Source organism: Esox lucius, chromosome 9 (assembly GCF_011004845.1).
Source record: "Esox lucius isolate fEsoLuc1 chromosome 9, fEsoLuc1.pri, whole genome shotgun sequence".
In the NCBI taxonomy this organism is placed as follows: Eukaryota; Metazoa; Chordata; class Actinopteri; order Esociformes; family Esocidae; genus Esox; species Esox lucius.
In genome coordinates, this window is record NC_047577.1 from 15,967,368 (window position 1) to 15,988,584 (window position 21,217).

Below are 21,217 nucleotides of genomic sequence, written 5' to 3' on the forward strand. Positions count from 1 at the left end.
GTAACCCAACACTATTTCGCTTTGACTGAAAAAACCTGTTACTGTATGCTTGCAATTTCAACCTAGTATTTTAGTATACTGGTGCTGTTACAAAAGTGATATTGAAAGCCTGGCAAGAAATATCAGAAAAAGTAAATTCATAAGTGACATTGCATGATTTAATTATCAAATAGTCATAGACATGGGTGATTACTAATAAAAAATATACTAAAAAAATGTACTAAGAATTTATGTTACATACAAATTATTTTGAAAAATAATCTACATGATTATTGTAGGCGGTAACAATATTTTATTTTTCCAAACTATTAAATATTGTGATGTATCTTTTTACTTCTTGTGATGGACACGATGCACATTGCATTTTCTGTCATTGTCATGTGGACCTTTTGAATGTTGCGTGCAGTGCCGGTCCTAGCCTTTTGGGGGCCCTAAGCCCCTAGCAGCCCGGGGCTCACTAGCAGTCCAGGGCCCCCTAGCGGTCAGGGGCCCTAAGCAACCGCTTATGTTGCTTATGCCTAGGGCCGGCCCTGGTTGCGTGCATGCATGAATTCACCCAATCTTAACCTAATTATTTAATCGAGAACCAGACATTCTGGAACCAAAGAAGCCAGATATGTTCAGGGAATCATGAATTTGTTGACGATCGACACTTCAGGCCAAAACCAGGTTCATAACCAACAGGCTGTATCCAATCATAAAATGCTCACAACAGGGCCACAAACAGTGCATTGACTACAACCAGATGGTGCTACAAGAATTTTCACATGGCATGCCAAAATGCCTGCCCAAAACAATAAAAGGAAAAACAATGGCCCGCCTTAAAACCTTTTCAGGAAAGCAAACATATCTACAACTGCCACTGCTACCACACAGAAAGCCCAGTGGGAAGCCTCCCCATCTCTTGACCAGAGTGAGAAGATGGCAAAACTAATGCACAACTGGGCAGACAAGACCACAATGATGCATGAAATACGGTGTGCGAGGGGGAGAATCTACCAGAACCACACCCAATGAAGCTACTGGATCCCGCCTTAAAAATGGCACAAGGAACGTGAACAACGATTGTAGTGGGTATACTTTGGACAAGGAAGGTCAGTGCCAAACTGTTTTAAGAAGTACATGTCAGCTGGATAGGAATCTATTGATTGTTGTTGCCAGTAGTCATTACAATAACATGTGATCTCAGACACTGCAGTATTGCAGCACATCATGGAACCAAGTTAAAGAGCCATGGGTAGTCTTGTCTTTCTATTCAAAACGGCTTTGTTCACTTTAAAGCTCTGTTTGAAAACGGACCCTCAAAAAGTAAGAGTAATTAAAGTTTCAGGGGGCCAAGCAGGGCATAGGAAGCATCTCACTGCATGCTCTCAATAGAGAAATGTTTTGCAATGCCGTTAGTAGTCAGGATGTCCAATCGAAGGAGAGGAAATCAAAACAAAACCAAAAGACCTTGAAACCAGAAAAGGAACCAGGCAATCCTAGTTCAGGCGATTAGGAGGGATGTATATTGTTGTGGCTGACAGGTTTCAATTCCTGGTTTTCTATGTGTCTTTAATCATTACACTATTTAAACAGCAGAATGCAACTTTTACCTCAGCCATTACATTTTTGTTGAAATAACGTGGACAAAATAATATTTATTAACGGAACTAAAGAGTAGTCTTGCACAAAGACTATATAGCTAATAGCTATACATCCAACAAAAACAGTGGCTCCAATCACTTCATGGCTGATTTGTGTCTTTGAAAAACAATAACAATATACAAGGGTCACGTAAAACAATTCTTCTCCTCAACATATGAGAATCATGGTATTACAGAGGGGATATAAGGTCATAGACCTGCCCAGCTCAATTTGATTAGCTGATTTCGGCCGTACTATTTGAGATATCAACTTTCCTTATATAACTTTTAAAGATAATGGTTCAAAGGTCTTTCACACCAAATGGCATGCAAATCCGTTCAGCGGTCTCGGAGGAGATGTTGTTAACGTGTTTTTCACCAAATTCCAAATGGATGAAAATCCATTTGAAAGACACCAGAGACTTTTTTGGTCAGCATGAGAAGGGGTATATCTGGAACTTGGTTGCATGTCTCTACGACATTCGGTTCATGAGATCTGAGCTTCACTTTTTCCATTTTCGACTGAGTGCTACAGCGCCACCATGAGGAATATGAGAAGGGGTATATCTGGAACTTGGTTGCATGTCTCTACGACATTCGGTTCATGAGATCTGAGATTAACTTTTTCCATTTTCGACTGAGTGCTACAGCGCCACCATGAGGAGTATGGGTACCATGATGGCCAAGGCCCTTCGGACTTGTAAGGCATTAAGTCACTAGGGACCCCCAATAAGATGTATTTTTCATGTTTCAGGGGTCTTGCAAAAATGTATTTTTGAAAATCATCTAAAATGACTGTGGAAATTATAGGTCTTGAAGGACGATTTAAAATCTATAATTTGTTTTATAATCTGTAATTTGTTTTATAATCTGTAATTTGTTTTATAATCTGTAATTTGAATAACATTAATTTGATTTGAGCATTAATGTGTGGGTACATGAGAGCTTATTTAATCTAGAATTGTGCATCCTGGTGAGAGGAAGAAAGATCTACTTTTTTTTGCGTAGATTATACTTGTGATAACATAGCTAATGAGGAAATAGTAGACATATTGATTTAGTTAACACTAATTATTATAATTATAATAGGAGGCAGCAGTGTAGGGGGCAGGGCTGACCTGGCTGGAAGCCCTCAGAACATTCTGGAACCTACCAGCTGTTTTTTTCAAATATATGAACTAGTTTAAAGTGCAGTGTTACATGTATTAGAAAGCGTAGAGCACTTGGGTGTAGTGCACGCAGATATATTGATAAACAGCTCATCTTTTTTCTCAAAACTCTTTGAGATAGCTAGGACCTCAGACACCACTACAATCACTGCACCTCAACCTTCTTTCATGCTAAATTCATCTGACCTGTGTTTATCTTTTCCAACCAGAGAACCTAAGGTTGGGTTGTTAATGCATTTGGAGAGAACCAATAGTTAATTTATATTCTGTAGACAATCTACAAGCGATTGTGGGATTGTTGCAGTATTGATACTGAAAAAGTATGTATTGTTAATATGTCAGTGTTTATACATAGAAATGTGTACTTCAATTTTTACAGGACACATGTATTATACAGAGATTGTGGGATATGGGAAATCTGAGAAGTGTTATAAACCAGGTACAATAGGAGTAAGCTACCATAGTGGATTCCCAGAGTCTCCTAGTTTAGCTTTCAAAATAAAAGTCCCTCATTTACAGGAATGAAAGAATATGTTATTAAAATATTTTAAACAGTACACATTATAGTAGATAATATAAGGCAATGTTGGACTGTTTTAAAATAATTTTACATCAGAATTAGCTGAGCATGTACAGTCCAATATGAACGTAACCAGGCCACTTCCCTTCACTCAGTACATCTTTCCTGCAGGAATAATAACCAAGAATATTGCTCAACTAGTGAGTGAATACTAGCAGACGACTTGGGACCATCAAAACACAGGTAGACAATGACCTCTTGCGGCTCTTTAGTCATGCCAATAATCCTAATGTACACAAGAGGAACTGTTCATTGTAGATGTGAAAAGAAAAGACATACAGGACCACAACAATCTTTGTAGTTGTGCTTTGTAGCACAACCACAAAGATTTGTGGATTGGCTAGATGCCTTGCAACCACAAAAGTCTTAAGTTGTATTAACATTCATGCCTATTCTATGAGACATTACATTTGGGATTTTATCTAAATATAACTAGGTGAGACAACCATAAACCCAGCAGGTCTAGGTGAGTCATCTATAAACAGTAGGTCTTTTATCTAACTATAACTAGGTGAGACAACCATAAACCCAGAAACGATCAACTTTAACTTCACTCAATTAAATAGCAAATCACCAAAGTCAGCAATATAGAACAATATAGAAGGAATGAACAATATATAGTGTACATCTAGCATGAATCTCAAAGAATAGTGTGTGTAAAAGTACATGACTTTACTTTTGGATAATGTTTTACCTACCCAGTCCTCATCCACCCAGATCTCTACAGTTGATGAAGTGATGAGGACTTGGCCCCAGTCCATTCTGTAAAAAAAAGTATTTCTCCCCTCGACATGGCACACATATTCTCAATAAAAAGAATAAAATATCATTAAAAGGCCTCAGAAAGTAGCAATGGTAGAAGAGGAAAGAGGATACTTCAGGATTCTGTAAGCCACCCCCCAGTGGGTTTTACATTGTTTTTGATTAATGCCTTCCAGGGTCCAGAACACTGATGGGTGACTTTAAGGTAGTTATTCTAGGTGGGTTGTATGAGTGGTAGCTTCCCACTGTGGATGATGTGTACATAAGTTGTCCTTCATATATTTAAAGAGTGTATAGTGCTCCTCAAGGAAGGTAGTTTGCCATGTGAAGGGTGATTGTGGTGTATCTGGATATTATTTCAATAATTCAGTTTTAAATTCCTCCTTGGGTTAAGTGTTTTAGGCCCAGTGTCTTGGATTGATCTATATAAAGTGACAGAAGCTTGTAAAGTGAGTGAATATTGAAAAATGTCTGCTAAACGAAAAGATGCGCTCTATCTGTTATAAACTGGAATTATTTAAATACTCCAATACTCCAATATTCTTCATAGGAATTAGGAATACACAAATTGAAATTATACTTTTTAAAACAATTAAATGCTTAAAATGCATTTGTAATGATATTTCCGTTGTACAGTTAGGAACCTTTGGATTCATTAAAACAGACATATTAAATGTATGTTTATCTTAGCCTCTTTCCTGCCAATTGGACCCTAACTATCAATAAAATATGAACGCGTATCATTTGCTTTGCTTGTGTATATAACTGATATGTATGTTTTAGAAATACAGAGCCCTAATCCTGTTAAATCAAGGAATATAACCAGGTGTGCCACTTCACGGTTAAAACCCCAAATGTTAAGGACTACGGTACATGCGCTATAATGCTGTTCAATATGAAGGACAACTTATGTACATATCATGGTAAGCCTCATCTTGAGGACAACTGTTAAAATAATCAGGTTAAACGGTCATAAAATAGCTGCCAATAAGTGGTGGTTTTATCATGATCAAACGACCTTATCAAACAAAGAGCAGAGCTCTCTCACACTATGAGCACAGCGCCCGTACAGCCACCAAGAGCTGCCCGACAAGCCATCCACAGCCACTGTGCCTCAACCTGCTCTTCCAGTGAGTCACAGCCAAATTATCAGTGGGGAAATCTGAATGCCGCTGTGAATGCAGCCCAGCAATACCCCACCCTGCGTGTCTCACATTTATGTTAACATTCCATTTAACTTTCCTCTGCTACCTCTTGTTAATACATGTGCTCCAAGTATTGTCCTGCTAACCCTGGGCTACCAATATGTTTATTTAATCAAATGTCAAATTACATTCTCTGGAAATGTTATTAATGGAATTAGTGAATTGTTGCATACTGAGGGGAGTTGTCCATATTAAGAATTGTAAAACGTGATTGGTTTACACCTGTGTTCCACTGTAGCCTGATAATAATAGCCTGTGACAAACCTTTATGAGATTTGGTGCAACAAATGGTTGTCCATCTGCTGTTTCACATGATTTCAGGTTTACTACACCTGTCTCTGGGAGGTCCCACAGTTGGTTAATACAATTCCTACAACAATTATAAAATGAAATAAAAGAAACATTCAAAGCAAATCCGGAATTAGTTTCTTTAAAACATCAATAACATTTCCAAGGCATTGAATATCCCCCAAAGCACAGTGAAGTACATTATTAAGGAATGTAGAGAATATTGTGGAACTGTGAATCTGACTAGAACAGGCCCTCCTCAAACTTAGCACTCAGGCAAGAAGGGCAGAGGTTCAGGAAGCCACCAAGGAGCACACGGCAACTAAAAAAGTAGTGACATTCTTCAATGGCTGAGCTGGGAGAGCATGTGTAGCCTGCAAAAGTAGCCCTGGTACTTCACAAAAGTGATGTTTATGAGAAGCGGCAATTGCAGATCTAATCTTGACTAGAGTTTGGGAGACTCTGAGACCAAGAGGAAGATTTGACCAAAATTGAGCTTTTTGACATCAATGCTGAAAGCTAAGTTTGGCGCAAGATTGAAGCATGGTGGTGGCAGCATCATGCTATGGGAATGCTTCTCTGCATTAGGGCCTGGAAAGCAATTGAAAATAGGGGACAAAATGGGTCTAGCAAAGTACAGAAAATCCTAGAAGAAAACTTAGGTCTACAAGAGACCTGGGACTTGGAAGAAGACTCATCTTTCAACAGAACATTGACTTCAAACATGCAGCCAGTGTTGCGACACCATAGAAAGTGTAAAAGTCAAAAGGAGAAATTTTTTTGAGAGCCACTGTTAATGTAACATGGTTTGTTTCCTCTGAAGTACTCCACATAGTCCTAAATACAGACACTGATGCCATGCATTATCCAACATTGCAATTATTTTAGTAGTTTTAAATACTTGGTGTTGAGCTAGGGAGTGGTAGTTTAGTAACATGTATTTACTAGCCAAAAACTAGAGCGGTTACATTCTTGATTATAACCATACACCTTGTGTAAATAAGCGCAATCCATTAATCTTCATCCAGTCTTGGTAATCTTTACCCTTTTGTCAGAAGGGCGGATATCAGGTTTTTGTTGGAGCTAAAAGAATAAGCGAGAAACAGATAGCGATAGAAAAACACAGCGTCAATAAGCAGTTCTGAAATTGATGTAACTGTCACTATTAGGGGATTCATGGAAACAATCTGTGGAGAAAGACAGGCTTCTAATTGTTTATTTGTATGAGTGGTAAAATGTGTTTGTGTTCAAATGTTTATGGACATGAGAGTACATTACGTGTCAAAATGTCAACATGTCTTATAGCCATATGGGATGGGCCACATGGCGCAATAAAATACACTAATGTAAATACAACAGAGTACTTCCTGAAACATTGGGGTACATACCGGCCCTGACGGTTGCCAGTCCTTTTACAATGTTGACAATGCCAGCATTATATTGCCAGTTGTAGTCACCACTGTTATGTTATGTTGCCAAGTTTAATATCGCATCCACCGTCTCATATGCTGCCAGGTTTAACATTGTGTCCACCATCTGATTGGTTGCCGATGTTAGTATTGCCTCCGCCGCCTAGTATGTTGCCAAAGGAATTACTGTAGTCCTGACAGTGGGATTAACAGTGATCTATTACTGCTGTGTTACATAGAGAAATAGAGAGAGAGGCGGGGTGGTGAGAGAAAGAGGGGAATTAAGTGTTTAGATGGAAACTGCATACATGTTATTCAAGTTCTCATTAAGGGTTGAAGAATTGACCTCATCCAAACTGTCCACAAAACGTGCAATTTTTGATGGCCAACTAAACAGTCAGTCGTCAACACCCAATTAGAACTGTAAAATAATGTTGAGTCTTATTCCCTCTGTTGATTCGTAAGAAATGGATTAATCTTTTATTAATTGAGACATTGTTCCCAAGGGGGCAAAACGGATTTCAAAGCCTAAACCAACAGTATGTAAAAAGGGGCATTGTTCTCAGCTTGATACAGTTTTTTGAATTTAGGTAATATGAGTCAGTTCCAGAGAACTGAAGAGGCAGTCATCACCATCATCCCCTGACTCCCAGATTGTAGGGTCAGAACAGTTTTCAGGGCATTTTGGCTGGGCACATCTTTCTGGGCTTCTTCCACTTCTCTCTCAGCCTCTCTCCAAGTCTGCTCAACCAGGGGCTTTGACGCGACGCTGGTGCAGCAGGATCATATCCCCCCCAAGCTTTGGACCATGCCCTGCTGAGTGGGTGAACAGTTCATCCACCTCTTCCAGGCCATGCGGAATTGCAGGAAATGTTCTGTAAAGTAGCCAAGCAATCACTCAAATCATTCAATTACTACCCTGTGGCAAAATATGTTTTACTAATATAATATGTATGCCATAATATCTACCCATTCTGCTCCAGTGAACTCAAATCAGCCTAACCTAGATCAGCCCAACTTTGAAGCTGTTTAATTCTTATAATAGTGTATAATAGTGATAAAATATGTTATGTGCATTTGATTATAATATTGTTATCAAATTATAATCGGAATTGTGATATTGACATGTGCAATATCCAAATTGCCAAGTTTAAAGATTTTCAGCTCCAAAAAAAAGGTGAATGAGATGCACTTCACTTGAGGCAACGGGCAAGCATCATACATCCGTAATAGTTTTTCTGGTGGCGGCTATAGGCATTTTTGTAGATTACTTAAATACCTGGACTAATTTTGTTTAAATACTTCAGATTTTCAATGTTAGTTTGAGTTAACATTGCAACTGCTAGCGAAGACATTCCCTTCAATCCAGTGAGTGGCATCAAGATATTGTCCCACATATACAACACCATAGTTATTCAAAGTTTGGCTTCAATGTCGGGGCCTGCAATCATACTTAATATGGAAGAAAATATACCGCAAGGGTTGCCATAGCTGCCTAACCAGCTATGGCAATGACGCACAAATTGCAAACGCTGCCAACACCATTGAATTAAATGAGCAGTTAAATGAATAGGTCGACACAGGCTTCACCTTCAAATTGGTAATACGTGAAAAATACAATACACTGAACTAGATTTTTATTCAATTTAATAGCACATTATGTAGGACATGATCTCTATTTTTAAGAGAGATAATCTATCGAGAGGGGTCAGCTGAGGTGGCTTGGGCATCTGTTTCGGATGCCTCCGGAACGCCTTCCTGGGAAGGTGTTCCGGTCCCGTCCCACCGGGAGGAGACCCCGGGGAAGACCTAGGACATGCTGGAGGGACCATTTCTCCTGGCTGGCCTGGGAACGCCTCGGTGTCCCCCCGGAAGAGCTAGAGGAAGTGTCTGGGGAGAGGGAAGTCTGGGCATCCCTGCTTAGACTGCTGCCCCCGCGACCCGGCCCTGGATAAGCGGAAGATGATGGATGGATGGAATAATCTACCCTGTTTAGTCCCTTGTTTGAAAATCGCAAATCATAACCGTAATTGCAATATTTGTCAAAGAAATTGAGATTCAATATTTTACACCAATCATGCAGCCCTACTCTCATCTGGATATCGTCCCTCCCTAACAGCCCTCCCCTTATATTTGTTAGATGGCAGAGAGGGAGGTGAGTAGTTCCTCCAACTCCACCAAGATGGCTAGACTACGGACTATGTCCTCATATTCCGGACCATGGCAGCCTCCAGAGGGTTGAACGGCTCTTCACCAAGCAAGACCAAAGGTCTTACAGCCTGGTCTGGATTCGGGAGGGGGGCTAGTAGAAGACGGCCTTCAGCACGGAGTCTGGCCACTATGAATATCTGGTTATGTTCTATGGGCTAGCTAATACCCGAGGTGTTCCAGGACATGCTTGGTTTCCAGGGAGTCAATACATCGCTGACATGTTGATTCATCTGGTCACCCTGGAACGTCACATGGCCTACGTCCGTGTGGGCTCAGGATGCTTCCATGAGAATCGTCTTTCTGTCAAAGTGGTGAAGTGCCTATTCCAGCAGACCTCTCTCTCCTAGCTGGGATACCAGATCTGTTCACAGGGGTTATTAATGGAGGAGAGGAAGGTTGAAGCAGTCAGGTGGTGTCCAGCACCAACCGCCATAAAGGGGCTACAAAGATTCCTGGATTCACCAACTTCAACCACCGCTTCATCCAAGAACTTCAGCTACATCGGCACGCAGTGGCGAACCATGACTATTGGAGCTAGGCCCTCAGTAGCAGACAAAGATCTGACGTAATACATATACTCCAGATAGAGAACTTGCATGCTTGTGTATACAGAGCATGACTTCTTTTACAGACCTATGTAGGAGAAGCAATTCTTTGATGACAGAGTCAAATGGCCCTATGACACGCCACAGGCTCACAGAAACAGCAAACGCACACAAGGGTTGCAAATATCAATGGCAGGAACCACGTTAAAAGAAAATATGGTTTTGTCGTTTCAAATAAACATTTGCCAAAAAAATCACTCAAATGGAGGCAGAGAAAATTCAACCCCACAACTACTCATATTATTTAGAGACCATAGACAGTATATGCTGTTAGAGAGAAAAACGTTTACCTCCACCACAAACAGAATCTATAAAATGTATAGCTTTTGCCACTGGCCATTTAAACAGCATATTAACCAGTAATAGGCTTACTAGTATCTACTTACTACATGGAATAGTCATAAGAATTGAGCAATTGCTAACAAGACTGAAGATGAACTATACACTACCAAAGCAATTTCATTTCATGACACAAAAACATTCATTTTTCTTTCATTCGTGAATGACATTGATACAATAACTATCAATATAGGTGATGGTAACTGACTTTTTCATCAAGCAAAAAGACAAGAAAATTGTGGAATCCCCTACTCTTCTACTGAACAGTGGTAGTGGTAGTTCAGATGAGAACTTTGAACAAGAACTATATTTTATTTTCATAATTTTGTTGGCCTGATGACTTGTTTTGTTGTAAATATCTTGATCAGAAGACATAGCATTTTGGGAACTGACAAGAGGAGGGGTATAAAAAGGTAAAAGCAAGAAACAATGTGACTTCAGAACAACCTACAAATGCTTTGTTGTCACTTGTTCTCTGTGCAATTGAATAAGATTCAATTAAATTGAATAAATTAATGGCTATCCAGTTTTGCAAAGTTTCTTCAGACTTTATTTTTCCTTGTTTTTTCAGAGAAAGGGGTCTTATTCACAATGCCCTATTCCGCCTATATTATTTAGGGCAGACTACCTGCTTGACTCTGCTCACGAGACCACATTACCTGATTAACAGGTTAACATTCTTTCATGACTTCATAATATTATCATAAGGCAAATATTGTCCCTTGTCACTTCTCTCTGTAGCAGTTTCAATCCAGGTAAATATTTAAGTTCCAGGCAAATATTTTATTTACACATAGTTGAAGCAAATCCTTCCAGTACATGGGTGGAGTTGTTGAAAGTTGACTGAAGGTTGAAATTATCATACACATCATATCATACATTTTGTTATTACCTTACAAACAATACATATATTACTACTTTGTTTTTCTAAAACATTAAAACATAGAGGAAAGAAAATAACAATTGTAAACCAGATAGCAAAGAAAGACAATCAATTATTGAGAGCGTGAAGCAATTTTTCTTCTGTTGGCTTCATATTCCAAATGTTTGGATCACGTCTGATCTGCATGGACCGGCAGTCCAGTCCATAAGGATTTGGACAGTGACACAAGTTTGGTTGTTTTGGTTCTTTTTGGCATTTTGGATTTGAAATAATAAGGGAGTTAAAGTATAAAATGTTCTGTATCGGAAGAAACGTTTAGAAATAACAACACATTTTGTATTGTACTTTGTTCCCCCATTTAAGGGTACAACATGTACAGGGGTAGAAGAAATAAATTACAAATACTTCTACTTATTAGATCCTATTTTTAGATTGTAATTCTACGTGAGTATATTTTCAGTGAGGTGTTTCATACGTACATATTTTTTAAAACCATCCGTCAATGTACAATCTCGTTATTATCTCGTCTAGTTAGCGTGCAAAGTGGAAACAGGTGGAAAGAAATTGGTGAGATACAAAACAATTTTTAAGGCTCTGGGACTCCGGCGAACTGCAGTGGGAGTCATTATCTCCAATCTGAGAAAACATGGAGCAGTGGTGAATCTTCCAAAGAGTGGCCAGCCTAGCAAAATTCCTCAATGGGCACAGCAACGACTCCTCCAGGAAGTCAGAAACAACACTCAGGGCAACATCTAATGAATGGCAGGCCTTTTAGCCTCAGCTAAGGTCAGCGTTCATGATTCAACATTTAGAAAGAGAGTGGGAAAAAAAATTATTCATGGGAGAATTGTAAGGTGCAAACCACTACTAACATCAATGAAGGAACCATGAACTCTGCTCTCTACCAGAAAATTCTGAAGGAGAATGTCCGATTATCAGTCCGTGATTTGAAGCTGAAACGAAATTGGGTTATACAGCAGGACAATGATCCTAAACACAAGAGCATGTTCACCTCAGAAAGGCTCAAAAGAAAATAAATTAAGGTTTTGGAGTGGTGTAGTCAAAGTCCTGAGTTGAACCATCAAGGTCCAGTGGCCAGTTGGTACTGGATAAAAAGTTTCTTACATTTTTTTAATGATAATTTAAACATTGAATTTTGTGTTTACTTGTGTTCTCTTCATCTTTTTTGACATTTTGTATGAAGATAAAAAAACTATTTGATCTTCTGAACACAAAGACAACTGTCACCCATGAAGCACTGATACTGCAGCCTTTGCTGAAAGTTTGGAGTAAAGGAAACAACAAGGTGCAAGTGAAGCAATCAGCATCTTATTAATTTAATTTGTTAAAATCAGATGTGTCATTGGGAACTGTTGATGTCTTTATAACATGAAATAATACATGTTATTTGTTTTGTATTACATACAATAAATGCAGTAATGCAGTTTATAATATACATTCCTTTCCTATGTTTCTTTTTCTATTTATTGCATGTAAAAGATCAGGTCTAACAACATTCAGGAAATCTTTTTAATTATCTTAAAATTAACAATCTTTCTTTTACTTCAAGTACTTTTTAAATTAGGTTCTTTAAAATGTTACATTAGTAGTTCTCTACACTTACATAACCACACATCCTATGCTACCACTCATTGTTCTCCAAAAGATGTTGAGGAAGACGTCATCTTTAAAATTCAGTAACCAAAGGGACTATTGTCTCAAAAAGAATCCCAATCAGCCTCAGACAGCAATGTGCAACCATTGCCATTTTCAAACTGTATCTTTGACTGTATCTATGGTTTTATTCAACTGCTGAAATAATTTAACAAATATACTTGACATGATCCTGAAATCAGTTAAATCCATCAATTCTAAACAGGTACCGTCCAAAGAGCTTGATGTGTGACGGTGGTGAGTGTGATTGGTTACAACTGAGCTAACTTAGGATTGTTACTGTAAGCGGGGTGAAAACGTATCCAATTAGTATATTTCAGTATTGTATTTTTGAGATGGAGCCCCAACCTCCTCACCCACAGTCGTCAGTACCTTGTCAACCAGCCTTCCATTGCCCCTGCTGTTCCAGGCACCCCTGAGACCGAACCAGGAGAACCACTGTCTGTACCCTTCTGGCTAAGACCAGTTGATCTTCAAAATCAGGAGATTTAATGTACACTGTAAACTTAGGGAACCACTGTAGAAGCTTCAGAGAAGCTGAGAGGATGGATAGTCTGCTCAAAAGTAAAAAGTGTACTATTAATTATTTACCAGACTGTGTTTTGTCAGTGTCATCATGCCCATAGGTTCTCTTTGTGACAGTATGTTGATTGACTTCAATTATCTGGAACTGATCCCATCCCTATAAAGGCTTTCTTTATTCTCTTCTGTTCATCGGCAATGAATAATATAACCTGGATTTTTTTATTTATTGAACCAGCCCCCCGTCTCTCTTCCAGCGTGCCTCTATCCTATAAAAGCACAGCTTTCTCGCCACTCTGCACTTGAACACCTGTTCACTATTACCTACAAGAGCTCAGCTGCAGAACACTGACACAGGTAAATACATTATTTAAATACCATATTCTGATTTATGTTCAGAAATCACTCTTGGCCTCATATTTACTTTGTCCAAAGGCTAAATAAATAAATGATTAATCTAATTCTAATTTCATTATTAACATAGGAAATAAGAAAAATTATTATTTTACAGTGGTGACTGACAGAGTGAAATTGCACAAAATAAACGTTGCATATTGAGATCGGTGCTTTTTGTGGACAGTTTGGATGAGAACAATAATTTAACCGTTAATACAAACTTCAATGCCATACAAACTTCAACCACTTTATATTTCCATTTAAACATTTAACCTCTTTTTCTAACCACCCCGCCTCTCTCTCCCTCTGTTTGTCTTTGTATCATAGCAGAAATGGATAGGTGTAGACCACACTGTGAGGACAAAAACAAAGGCAGTCACATTGGCAACATATCAGGAGGTGGAGGCAACGCGAACATTGGCAATGTATCGGGCGGTGGAGGAAGTAACATTGGCAACGTAGACGGTGGTGGAGGCAACGAGAACATTGGCAATGTATCAGGAGGTGGAGGAAGTAACATTGGCAACATAGATGGGGGTGGAGGCAACGCCAACATTGGCAACGTTGGAAAACAATCTGGCTGCCAATAGGGCCGGTAAGTAACACAACATCACAGAACATAATCTCTACCCTAATCTATGAAGAACTGTATATTTTATTCTGACACATTGTCATTTTAAGCATTAAGCAATTACGCGTCCATGTACACACACAATTCTTACAACTCATACAAATAAACTAATATAAGGCTGTAATTCTCCACAGATTGTTCCCAGGAATCTCCTAAAATTTACCATTACCTTAATTTCAGAACTTCCCAATAATCCTCTCTTATTCTATCTTTATGATTTCCTCTTTCATTTTCTTAGCTCCACCAATAACCTGTCATCATTCCTCCTGACAAAGAGGTGAAGATAATGAAGACAGGATGCAGATTAATGGAAATGTCTGTGTTCTTATTACTTCCAGACTCACTATAGGAGTATGATTTTAATCAGCAATACAATTACTGTTGTTTGGGAGAAATAAATAAATCTTACAACACTGATTTATGTTTTCTGTAGATTCTTACTATGACAAGTCAGTCATATTTTTTGTGTCGGGTGGGTGTTCAACTCTCAAGAAATAGATTGGAGATGGCTGAGATCTCAGACACTACAATTACCATGTGGACTAGTTCCAAGTGCATGGGCAATGCTGTATGTATTAGTGAGCAAAGTAGGCAAATACTAGATTTGGAGTCCCGATAGCTCATTTATAAATGGTCTACAGACCATTTAAAAGCTTTTACATTCTCTACCGATAGGAATGGAGGGTTACTGTGGTGTTGTTTCAAAATATATTTCTGCATATTTACATGTCACCATTTGTACAATGTTTATATAATGCACATATTATACATACATTGCGATATAAAGGAAATCTCAGAAGGGCACATTCCTGACATATAAGAAGTAATCCACAATAGGATTTAGCCACAATGGCGGATTCTTAACTTCTCCTAGATTCTCTCTGAAAAAATAAAAGCCCTTTGTTTATTGAGAGACTGGAACAAGTAGTGAGTGTGTGCTAGACAGTGGTTCCCAACCAGGGGTACTAGGACCCATGGAGGTACTTGCCCTCTCCACAGGGGGTACTTGAAAACATTCATGACACCATAGACTAACTAGTGAAATTAACATGAGGGGGTACTTCAGGAGTACACTGAGCAGAGCAAATATTCTATTGGTAGTAAAGTGCTGAAAAACCAATGCGTTAGCAGATGACATAAGACTTTCAAAAGACAGATAGACAACGACCTCTTGTGGCTCTTTAGTCATGCCTATAATCTCATTGTACACAAGTGGAACTATTCAGTGGGGATGTGAGGAGAAAAGGTTATAGGTGCTCAACTACAGTATACAGATTTATGGATTGGCTACATAGCTAGTAACCCGTTTATTAAGCATAGTGACACTCAGAGGGTGACTCCATTTAGAATTTTCCACATTTTATTGGGTTACAAAATGAAATCAAAATGGATTTAATTAGTTCTAGAAAATTGCTCAAGAGCTATAAAGTTCCATACATTGACCTGGCCACTCCAGGGTATTTACCTTTTTGTTTATAAGCCTGTCAAATGTGTCTTTGGCTAAATGTTTGTGGTCATTGTCCTTCTAGAATAAGAACCTTCTCCTAGGTCCTAGATCTTTTGCAGTCTTCATCAGGTTTTATTCCAGGATTTCTCTGTACTTTGCTGCATCCATTTTATCTCCACAAGCTTTCCAGGTCCAGATGCAGAGAAGCATCCCCAAAGCTTAAGGCTCCCACCACCATACTTCACGGTTGGGATGGTGTTCTCAGGATGATGTGCGCTGTTGGACCACTTTTGTGAAGCTCCTGGGTTAGTGTTGAAGTATATGAACTGTCTCTCAGCTAAGTTGTGAAAGAATGTAACTCTGTTAGAGTTGCCACAGGCCTCTGTGGTGTCCCTGTCTACCCTCTTCGCACGGATACTCACTGTTTGTGGACAACCTGTTCAGTTGAGCCTTATTCTCTAAATGTTTTTAATGGTGGCAGTGTTCATTTTGGCATCCCTTTTTGATTTAGTCTAGTTTTAGTTATTTTCACTAAAATATCTTTATGTTTGGTCACATTTGTATAATCGGAATAATCATTTAGCCTAGTGATTCAGTCTTGTAATCATTAGAGGCAGGATTATACACAGTGCCCCTTTAATTGTTTTTGTCATGTCTGTCATTTGTATGTCCATGATTTTAAAGTGTGGCAAATTAGACTGACGGACCAGACTGTAAATTTGGGTATTCTGGTAAGGTTGGGCTCCCGACTCTTAAAAAGTGTGGGTTCCTTTCGCTGCATGCCATAGTCTTTGTGAATACATTTTGCAAGGGCCTCATGTCTTCCTTTAAAAGACGTGTTATAAATTCTCCCTTTGTAGTGATGGGTCAACTATACAGCTTGTGCTGTGCCAATGCTTATTTCCAAAGGGTGCTGTGTGTCAGTTTACATATGTGCTGTAGGCCTATACCCTAGATTGAGACTGGTGTCGGTTCCATAACACCGAGGTGAAATCAGTTTTATATTCGAGATTCAACCGACATTCACATTCGTTCATCGGTTCAGGCTCCCTTCCACATTTAGGGACCAAGGTAAAAGAGTAAACCAGGTAATTGCCAGACTGTCAGAAGACAAATATAGTATCATTTTGTACTCTCATCAACATCATTCCACATGCTAAATATTATACCACATTGGAACTTAAATGTGGTATAATGTTATACCATATTGTCAAAAAGATCTTTATTGATTTATCACCAATCAATAAATCAATGGAAAAACTTTTATTTGGGTATTTCATCAATATCTTTTTCAATAATAGTCATAGGAACTTTAAACCTGGTGTATATTATTTTAGAAATAGGTGGCCTACTTGTGCAATCTTTGCTTTGGTGAATAAGTAATTATTGATTTATTAATAATCCATAAATCATTAGAAACACCTTTAATTTTGTATTTCTTCAATATCTTTTTCAATGATTGTCAAAGAAACTTCAACCCTGATGTTTATTATTCTGGAAATAAGTGGCCTACTTGTTCAAGCTTTGCTTTGGTGAAAAAGTAATTATTGATTTATTGATAATCAATAAATCAATGGAAAAACATTTATTTAGGTATTTCTTTAATATCTTTTTCAATGATTGTCATATGAACGTCAGACCTGGTGTATGTTATTCTAGAAATAGCTGGCCTACTTGTTCAAGCTTTGTTCTGGTTGAAAAACTCTTAATTGATTCATTAATAATCAATATATCAATGGCCCCATCTATAATTCGGCATTTCTTCAATATCTTTTTCAATGATTGTCAAAGGTACTTCAAACCAGGTGTATATTATTCAAGAAATAGCTGGCTGCCTTGTTCAAGATTTGTTTTGGTTTAAAAAGTCATTATGGATTTATTAATAATCAGTGGCAATTCCTATGACTAATCCATGTAACTCAATGGATATGAAATACATATTGCCCTACACACAAAAAAAACTATTCTATACGCTGCAGTAAAATGCCAGCAACAATTGCAAATACACAGTCCCCCTTGATTTTTTTGCATATATTTACTCTATAGAGACTCCTGAACATTTCCTACAATACAGTCACTGTAGCGTATAGAATAGTTTTTTCTGTATGAGTCAATATGTATTTCATATCCACTGAGTTACGTTAGGGGCAATGGTATGAGCGAAGTAAAATGCCTGCAACAATTGCAAATACACAGTGCCCCTTGATTAATTTTGCATATATTTACTCTATCCTCTCTCCTGACCATTTCCTACAAGACATTTTTACAATATAAACTAAGCAAAGTGGCAAATTAGAAACATTTAATATTATCAAAATCGCGTTTTACAGCGGAGTTTTATTGTTGCTACGGAATCTCTAATGTTGCCAGCATGACGCTACTCTCGCGGTAATGTGGCCAGCTTAGGCTACTTTTGTGCGTTTGGTTGAAATTGTGCAATTTTATCGTAAGATCTGGTTAACACAACGTCGGACAAGCAGTTTTGAAATACCCGGCACAAATATATTTTTTTCTTCATAAGGAAATCCCCTTTATTAAGTATCCGCTCATATTTTACTTTCGGTTTCAATTCACGGTCTGGTTTCTACTCATCGGGGGATCATGACTTTATTATTTGAAGGAATTCTTACAGATATAGAAAAATATCTTACCTGTTCTATATGCTTTGAGATTTTCACTGATCCAGGGACTTTAAGTTGTGGGCACAGTTATTGTATGAAATGTTTAGATGACTATTTTTCAAAAATTGCAAAGAAGAAAAGGTGCTGTCCTGAATGCAGAGAGACAATTCGAGAACCCCTAAAGCGCTCTAAAAGCGTAATACTCTGCAACATCGTTAAAGTATATAAGAAACATAAAGATTTCTCAGAAGGACATGATACCGAAGTGGTAAGTTAAAACCTTAATTAATGTAGTAATCTGTTTTATTATATAAGTCTGTCCGATATAGGAATAGCTAATTTACACATCAATAAAAACCAGGGTGGAGGATATAATTAGTTTTTACACAATGACATTACATAATAGTTTGAATTAATAATGTCATTTGATATTATATTATTGCATTCATTTTCATGACCCTTTTTTCCCACTGTCCTAGGCAAAGCAATTTGATATTGATTACATGAGCGCAGAGGTGTCTAATATCAGGTGTCCGGATGTTCCAGGCCCCCTTGATAGTACAGTTCAAGAGTTGTCAGTTTCTCCTCTCTCAAATGACAGACCTAGGTCCAAAGGTAGGTTTTTCTTGTTTTAAATCTCAAATTGCAATGTAGTAAATGCTTTGAATGTGCTATTGTCCGCAATAATCCACCAGATGGGGGTATATAGGCCTTTAATTACATCTTCAAAAGCGTGCATCAGACATAGAAGGTTGACATGGATTAAGGCTTTCACGGACATGGATTAAGCCTATCTAGGACTAAAACATCACGTTCAATAAAAATCTCCACTGATCTTGATATTTTAGTCCTAGACTAGGCTTAATAATTGGCTGCAAAACAAGCCCAGAATGTTTAAAAGGGATACTTAGAGATGGCAATGAAGCCATTTTGTACATTAGAGTCAGAGGACCTTGTGGTACAATTTCTACTTATTGGCATGCAGAGGTTTTTTGACTAGGCTGTTATCAACATGAAGCATAGTTGTTAACATGCATAGAATCTGTGTGTGACATTGCGTAATAACAAAGATATTCATCTCAATATCTGCTGTGCTGTTGGTTGCAATGTCATTCCCCTACGTGTTATGTAGAAGTCTCACATTCTGTCCATGTCTTATGACAGAATTCTCCCGTCCAGCCCACTCCCTGCCTACGTTCAGCTTCTGTCTGCTGACCTTCAACCAAGCACTGGGCAACAAACGCCTTGAGTTTCTCCTTAAGGACCGCAAGGTGGTGACCAAGAAGGCATCCTCAGCCAGCCACCATGACCGCTTTGACATCTGTCAGTGGATGGCAGAGGAGGAAATCAGCACAGGCTGTCATTACTGGGACGTGGACACATCAGGAAGTGTTGGCTGGGCCGTAGGAGTGGCCTACCCCAGCATCGGTCACAGAGATCAGCTAGGTCGCACCGCCAACTCCTGGTGCCTGGAGTGGAGCCAGGATAAGCTTTGCTACTGGCATAACAACGTAAAGGAGTTTATGAAACATGACTGTCCCAGTATGGTCAGAGTTGCTCTGGATATGACCAATGGGACCCTATCATTTTATAGCCTCACTGAGAGTCAGAATCTGCTGCATTCTGTGATGGAGAGGTTCTCTGAGGCAGTTAGACCGGTGTTCTGGCTGTTTGGACTAAAGCAACCTAACGCTTTGTTCTTTCCTCCATTGCCAACGTGAGGTTGCTGATCCAAAATTGTTATTTTGTAATGTGTTATCACTTTTCAACCCCTTGTTTAGGACCTGCTCCACTGCTTCATACTGAACCTCCCAGCTACAGTTGCACCTAATTTTCATTGACTTCCACAATCAGTCTTTGCAAATCAAAAGAAAACAAGTGTAGGTCAACTACCTGCCCACTGGACCCAATTCCAACAGCACTCATAAAATCCATCTTAACACTTCTTAGTCCATCAAACCTAAACCCAAAAAGACCATGAAACCTGACTCAATTGCAGTAACCCAGACCCCAACACCCTGATGCTTCCCTGATCCAGAATGCAGCTACAAGGCTATTCTCACAAACCTTTCAATAAAAAACATCACCCCTCTAACTGGGCTAAGGGCTATATTTTGCTAAGTGGGATTTTATTCAGCTTGCCCGTATTATATATCAAACAACCCTGTGCGTCTTGAGTTACAGCAGGGTCTTTGCCTAATTGCTTGAATATTTTGTTGGAGCAGACCTTGAGCTCTTGATCCACACCACTTTCTGATGAGGACAACATAACATAATGACTGTTAATTAAGGAGATATAAAATACATACTAAAGAACTTCTATAATCATATATTTAGGATATTTTGCATAGCTAACGTACCCCGATTATCGGCCACCCCCTATTATCGGCTATTTCTAGCAGTTGGAGAACAAAACTCTTTAATTCAAAATTGAAATGCACTGAAAAACAATGCTACATTGTGCTACTAAGTATACCCTTTCAGCTAGCTCCCACCATTTTTTATAGAGATGTATGGAGGTTAAAACGTTTTTTTTTTTTTATAAAATTAGATACGTTCTAAATCCTGAAATTCGACTTGCGCGACAGAGCAGACGTCATGTCATATGAGAGTGATCAGATGTTATTACTTTTTTCTTCACCAGAAGGCATGAAAGGTAGCTAAAACGTTCTAGTGAACACTTGAGAAAAGACTGGGATCTGTCATTTGTAACACAAATGAAAGGGAAATAAAACGTCATTGAACAAACTAGTAACGTGGCCAATAATGGGGAACGGCGGCTGATAATAGGGGGTCGTATTTTTTAGCCACGTTGCTAAGTAGCTGAAAATATGACATTTCAGAAATGCT

General features: G+C 38.6%; 1 protein-coding gene and 1 long non-coding RNA gene across 4 annotated transcripts; both read left to right on the forward strand.

Annotated features, from left to right (window-relative positions):
* The first annotated feature begins 1,079 nt into the window (after positions 1 to 1,079).
* Positions 1,080 to 14,716, forward strand: LOC105029037. Of its 3 annotated transcripts, XR_003782136.2 has the most exons (4): positions 1,080 to 1,094; positions 13,511 to 13,629; positions 13,999 to 14,263; positions 14,538 to 14,716. It is a non-coding gene; the product is annotated as an uncharacterized LOC105029037 (long non-coding RNA). The 3 variants fall into 3 exon arrangements; XR_829443.5 differs by lacking the exon at positions 1,080 to 1,094 and having other exon boundaries at positions 13,459 to 13,629; positions 13,996 to 14,263; XR_829444.5 differs by lacking the exon at positions 1,080 to 1,094 and having other exon boundaries at positions 13,461 to 13,629.
* A 3,427-nt stretch (positions 14,717 to 18,143) lies between these two features.
* On the forward strand, positions 18,144 to 20,904 carry LOC109614597 (E3 ubiquitin/ISG15 ligase TRIM25). The gene is made up of 3 exons (XM_010902164.4): positions 18,144 to 18,635; positions 18,847 to 18,982; positions 19,532 to 20,904. The coding sequence occupies exons 1-3, from the start codon at positions 18,348 to 18,350 to the stop codon at positions 20,086 to 20,088; spliced, it is 981 nt and encodes a 326-aa protein (XP_010900466.3). The 5' UTR covers positions 18,144 to 18,347; the 3' UTR covers positions 20,089 to 20,904.
* The last annotated feature ends 313 nt before the right edge of the window (positions 20,905 to 21,217 follow it).